At 39.5% G+C, this 6,290-nt stretch overlaps 2 protein-coding genes across 2 annotated transcripts in view; both read right to left on the bottom strand.

Annotated features, from left to right (window-relative positions):
* Positions 1 to 6,290, bottom strand: part of LOC119589996 (importin subunit alpha-7-like) — a gene marked incomplete in the record, with an annotated part of 42,349 nt that overhangs the window by 367 nt on the left and 35,692 nt on the right.
* LOC119590001 lies at positions 1,725 to 4,492 on the bottom strand. Its single transcript, XM_037938710.1, has 3 exons — positions 4,403 to 4,492; positions 2,055 to 2,240; positions 1,725 to 1,916 (listed from the first exon to the last, which is right to left on the bottom strand). Exons 2-3 carry the CDS (start codon positions 2,229 to 2,231, stop codon positions 1,740 to 1,742), a joined length of 354 nt encoding a protein of 117 aa, XP_037794638.1. The 5' UTR covers positions 2,232 to 2,240; positions 4,403 to 4,492; the 3' UTR covers positions 1,725 to 1,739.

Below are 6,290 nucleotides of genomic sequence, written 5' to 3'. Positions count from 1 at the left end.
CCCAATGTCACATTTTTGTAAATTAAAAAATGCTTTTTTGCAATAAAAAAAAAAAAAAAAAAAAAAAAAAAAAATAAAATTAATAATACACCCTTTGAAATGAAAAATTTTTTTAATTTTTATTCAAACATTTCAAATTTTTAAAATCATGCCTTGTTTAACATTTTTTTGACCAATTTTATTTAACCCACCTTTTTTCTTATTATTCAATAAAAATTTTATATTCATATCCTTCTGTAGGCCCCCTTCACCTCTTTTTAAACGGGAACAATAATTTTTATTCTAACATTTTTTCCAAAATGATTTTAAATTCTTAAACACTCTCCGAAGTGAACTTGTTTTTTGGCCCAAGGATTATGCTCTTTTCATTAACTTAAAACCACAAAAGGGGAATTTTATTCAAGCCATTCAGCAAACCCCCAAAGCTTTCCTGAAACCAAATATTGCTAATTCAGACACTTTCCCAGTTTTGTTCTAATGTAAAACCAATCCAATGCCCATTTGGGCCTGTTTCCAGGGTATGCCAATTAACCTTACATTTTACGGAATGGGTAGATACAGATCAAAAACCTTGTCGGGGACCCACAGTTTGGGTGCTCAAGGCCTTTTTGAAAAGGTAAAGCCTTACCAAAGCTTGGCTGTACCACGCCCAAGCCAATTAGTAAGCATCGTCTAGGGTTCCTTACTGTGTTGTACTTTTCATTTGGTAAAGGGGCCGTATAACCACCTATACCCAAACCGTCATAACCCCCCACCCCCTTTCCTCCCTCTCTTTTCCCCCTCCTTTTCCCCCTTCCCTTATCCCCCCTCCCAAATCACTGCCCCATCATCCTCCCTATCCCCCTCCTCCCTATCCCCCTCCCCCCTATCCCCCTCCTCCCTATCCCCTCCTCCTATCCCCCTCCCCCCTATCCCCCTCCTCCCTTCCCCCTCCTCCCTATCCCCCTCCTCCCTATCACTCCTCCTCCCTATCCCCCTCCTCCACCCTTCCCCCTCTCTCCCTATCCCCCTCCTTCCTATCACTCCCTCCTCCCTATCCCCCTCCTCCCTATCCCCTCCTTCCTATCCCCCTCCTTCCTATCCCCTCCTCCCTATCCCTCCTCCCTATCCCCCTCCTCTCCTATCCCTCCCTCCCCTCCCTATCCCCCTCCTCTCTATCCCCTCCTGCCCTATCCCCCTCCTCTCTATCCCCCTCCTCCTATCACTCTCCTCCTATCCCCCTCCTCCCTATCCCCCTCCTCCCTATCCCTCCTCCCTATCCCTCTCCTCCTCCCTATCCCCTCCTCCCTATCCCCCTCCTCCCTTCACTCTCCTCCCTATCCCCCTCCTCCCTATCCCCCTCCTCCCTATCCCTCTCCTCCCTATCCCTCTCCTCCCTATCCCTCTCCTCCCTATCCCCCTCCTCCCTATCCCTCTCCTCCCTATCCCCCTCCTCCCTATCCCTCTCCTCCCTATCCCTCTCCTCTCTATCCCTCTCCTCCCTATCCCCCTCCTCCCTATCCCCCTCCTCTCTATCCCTCTCTTCCCTATCCCCCTCTTCTCTATCCCTCTCCTCTCTGATATCAATAGACTAAATGCTATGCTGTACACACAAGTAAAAGGAGTCTGATTTTCTACTATGATAAAATGGACAAAATATAGTTTCTTTCATTATATTTAAAATTTTAAGAAATATGAAAGGATGCCAGAAAATAGCTGCATTCAGGAAGCAGAAGCCTTGGGGATACTATTTTGAAACTTTACCTTTTCACCATAGGAATACTCTGCCATTGATTAAATGTGCCAGCAATAGCCACAGCTTGGCCTCCTCCACTCCATTTAATCACAAAGGGTAACATTTTCTTATTTCCCTGTGTAATAACAGCCCGAGGTCTAATAGGCACATGCTCTTCACTGTCTTTGCCATCAGAGGTTGACTGAAATTTGGAAAAAGATTACTGAATACTCCCTACACATTTCATGTATATATACACATATTTATCAAAGTCTCCATATAAACACTGACAGAACACTGATGCATGAACTTCTAACAAAATCCTGTTCAGTCTTTGTACTTTTTTCAAAACAACAGGTTCCTGTTCCTCCTCTGATGGCTGTTGGTGTAGTTTGTTGGCCTTATGTTTATCAAATGTAAATGCCTGGCCATCAATTCTTCCAGGAGAATAAGGAGTAAATTGGTCTCCTGATTTATGACGATCTCTCCGTTCACCTATGGAAGCGTGGTTACCCATATTTTAAATCTGTAAAGGGATTTGAAATTATTACCATCAATAAAACATTTACTCAAATCTGAAGATTATAGTAGCCTATCCAAACCAGCATACCTGTACATTCCCAAAAACTGTACATTCCTAACGATTTCTCTCTAATTCATATAAATCTAGTCAATATCACAGCTCCAAGTTATCATGTTCTGTTTACAGCATCAAGTAAACCAGTCATGGGTTCATGATGAGAAATCTGTACAGATGCACATATATAATATCATTCTTAACTGCATTCCATCTTCCAAAAGCAAATCTCTTCCCCTCAAATTTTCACCCTTTCTTTAACCCCTGTAGTGGTTGCTCATGATGAGAAATCTGTGCAGATGCACACATGATGCTCAAATCACAAGTTATAAAAAGCATTACCCCATTCTTAACTGCATCAAAGGAGCTGGCTGGTAAAGAAAAAAGGGTTATGGCTATGACATTTATAAGTGGAGTTTGGGAGGCTATGTACATCTGACCGATTTTCCAAAAGGAAATCTCTTCCCCTCACATTTGTCACCCTTTCTTTAACCCTTTACCAATGGGTCATGTGTACAGGCATCATAACATACTGTTTGGTCTGTGGGGCACGGCTACATGCACGGTGACACACCAGAGCACATGGAGTGAGAAGTTCCGCTTCATGTAGCGGACTCCCACAGCCAGTGTATGGCCTTTGCCAGAAATCACCAGAGTTTACTACACTCAGAGATTTCTGTTACCTGTCAGCATCTCCCTGTACTGGTTGCTCTACATGCATAACTTACACATAGTATACATGGACCTTTATCAGGCACTTCAAGATATAATAAGAACCATAAAGAAATTATGTTGAATTCTTGAAGAAATACAAATGTAAGAGTTTTTTTTTTGTGGGATAATTTATAAAGTTCAGCAAAATAAAAATTATAGGACCTTTAAAAGAAGTGACCATATATGGTAAACACAGGCAATCACCTTGCCTGACAATGGTTATTAAACTTCATGATTATGTTTAGTGTACTTCTTTGTTTTAGTTTTCATCACAATGCACTCAAATATGTATTTATTAAATGCACATTCTGTATATATGCCACATGTCATATAATATTATGTACCCATACTTTTAAAAATTACAAACACTTGTTAAATAAGGCATGCCTAACTATTTAATGGCAAATTTGACAGTTCTGTTGTCTCCACCTTTCAGAAGCAAGGTTTGTGTTTCCAAATTCTTTCACCATCTTATGGTGAAAGCTCTTAATGAGTGTTACAATATCTGGGATAATAATAAATTCAATTAAGTGCAATGAATCACATTGTATATACCCAATGGAAATCAGAGGTTTGCCACCCTGCCAACCACCAATGCATAACCCTTCACCAAAAAGTAAACTCACTTTCAATTTTGAAGTGAAACGTACTAAATACTGTAAGAGATAAAACAGCTGAATAGGTAATTTAAAATAGAGCAACTGGGAGGAGGTTCCGGGCCAGAGACCCAGGTAAAAAAAATATGACAATCAGGTGGGAGATTTGGGAATGAAGCCATTTGTTTGTTTGTATATACATATGTTTGAATCTTAAGTAACATAACCCTTGATTGGGATTTTCCCTTTTTTACACTTTCTTTATCATCTGTGAAAAACTCCTGGCTGACTTTTCATATGTCTGTGATGAGCAATTCCTCCCATATCACCCTACCTTAATCATCTAAAAGACCAGTTTGTGCTCTAACCTTCAGAGAAAATATGGGTCACAGCGGGCGGGGTGGGGCCACAATTATAAACTTCATATTTGCATAAAATATTGTTGTTATTAGTTTCCAACATTTTCTCTGGTTTGCCTCATGCCAACCCCAGAAATCTAGGCTAATATCATTGCTACTGATGGGTTTCCTAGACTGAAACTACTATAGAAGCACAATGGTAACGCGGACTTTTCCTGGATTGAAACCTAATCAATAAAGCTAAGTATACAAACTTTTCAAACACAACGTCACAGATGTAATATTTACGACGAATTGGCACGTCTACAGCCATAGGGCTTCTCTGCCTTCCCATCTTTAAACATCAACATCGTCATTCATTGTTTTATTCGCACAACAATCGTTCCTTCTTCATGATATTTGTAACTGAGCAGCTTGTGTACGAATTGAGAAATTGACGCACCTACAATGACAGTTTCCAAACACAGGATGACCTTCAGGGTGGATCGGAGAGCTGACGACGGAGGATCTGGATTGTTTGGTTCAGGAGGAGTCCCAGCGTTCCGTAGGGATGCCCAATTGGGTCGAGCGACTGCTGTCTGGGAAATATACACAACATATATCATATATATATATATATATATATATATATATATATATATATATATATAAAATATATTAATATATATATATATATATATTGTATATACATTTATGAGTGTGTGTGTTTGTGTGCATGTGTACATATACACATGCACACACACACACACACACACACACAACACACACACACACACACACACCACACTCACACACACACACACACACACACACACTCACACACACACACACACACACTCACACACACACACACACACACACACACACACTCACACACACACACACACACACACACACACACACACACACACACACACACACACACACCCCACACACACACACACACACACACACAACACACACACACATAATATATATAATATATATATATATATATATATATATTATATATATATATATATACATATATATATACATATATATTATATATATATAAAAAACACACACACACACACGTGAACATGATGGAAATATACTTTTTAAATGGTGTGAATTTTATTGGATATTCAGCGGCAGTTTCAGTTTTTGGTAATTACCAAACCTGTTAACATTTTCGCTATAACATTAGGATTATTTGTTTGTAGTCCTACAAGCAGCATCACTATAACCCAGAAGTCCATATATAATTCAAGCATGATGCAGAAAAACTTCGTCTAAGTAATAATATACAATTCGCAATGGCTGTAAATCACTCCTTTGAACACTGGAGTGAAATCCGACTCTATTAATTTCCATTAACGGCGAAAATGTTGAATTTCAACAAAATGTTTTTTACAGCAGTCCCCGATGGAATTTTCCGATAATATTGAGTAAAACTCCATTCAAAGAACATTTCATATTAAAATTTTTGTTCATGCTGCCTTCATCATTCTTCACTTCCAACGACGTTGTCATTTTACAAATGTTTTCGAGTCTGTACTTAGTGGTGGGTAAAGCGCCCATAGTTTTGTCCTCCATAATGCACAACAAGTATTTATGCCACTACCAAATGCTAAAGGTGATCCACTTGGTTAGACTAGAGTCTGTAAGTTGGGCAAAAGTTGTACTGTGATGTTAATCAGAGGTAAGATTTTACCCGTACATTTTCGTTTCTTTGCTAAAAGCCTCGAAAGTTTGCATTGATGACATTCTTGGTATAGTTTTATTCGGTGATCTCTAACTAATAATATTCTCTGGTCACGTCCACACCAGTGCTGAGAAGTGTGGGAATGTACCTTGCCTCATCCACGAGGCCACGGGAAGATTAAAGATGTACAGCGACAAAGAAAGTGAATAACTAAAATTAATTTACGTTATGAATAGTTACAAGTTGTCTCGAATATTTTCTGGAATTAAACATGGTCCAGCGGAAATTTTCAGTTGGGTGACTGACAAAAAGGAATGAAAGATATGATAATACTGCCTGAATGAAATATTATTTCACAGGCTGCTCTGAGCAGAGCTGTACCTGCTGCAGTGAGTGATCAAATTCCTTCCCTAGTTGGTTGGGATCAGAGTTTGAACAGTTCGTGGTAACCAGCTCTATGAATAACCATCTCAGTATTATAATATTATTTCACAAATACCTACACATTTCTTAACTTAACAACAGACAGTGATTTTGTGACATTATGAGGGGGTTGGCAATTGAGGTTTTTTCTTCTCTGGTTTTACCACCACACACAAACACACAAACCACAACCCACACAACACCACACACACACACACAC

Source organism: Penaeus monodon, chromosome 26 (assembly GCF_015228065.2).
Source record: "Penaeus monodon isolate SGIC_2016 chromosome 26, NSTDA_Pmon_1, whole genome shotgun sequence".
Lineage (NCBI taxonomy): Eukaryota > Metazoa > Arthropoda > Malacostraca > Decapoda > Penaeidae > Penaeus > Penaeus monodon.
This window is presented reverse-complemented; position numbering and strand designations above follow the sequence as displayed.

Coding starts and splice junctions, on each gene's coding strand:
- LOC119590001 (XM_037938710.1), bottom strand. CDS start 2,231: ATGGGTAACCACGCTTCCATAGGTGAACGGAGAGATCGTCATAAATCA. Junction 1,917..2,054: donor AACCTGTTGTTTTGAAAAAA/GTACAAAGACTG, acceptor TCCAAATTTCAG/TCAACCTCTGATGGCAAAGA.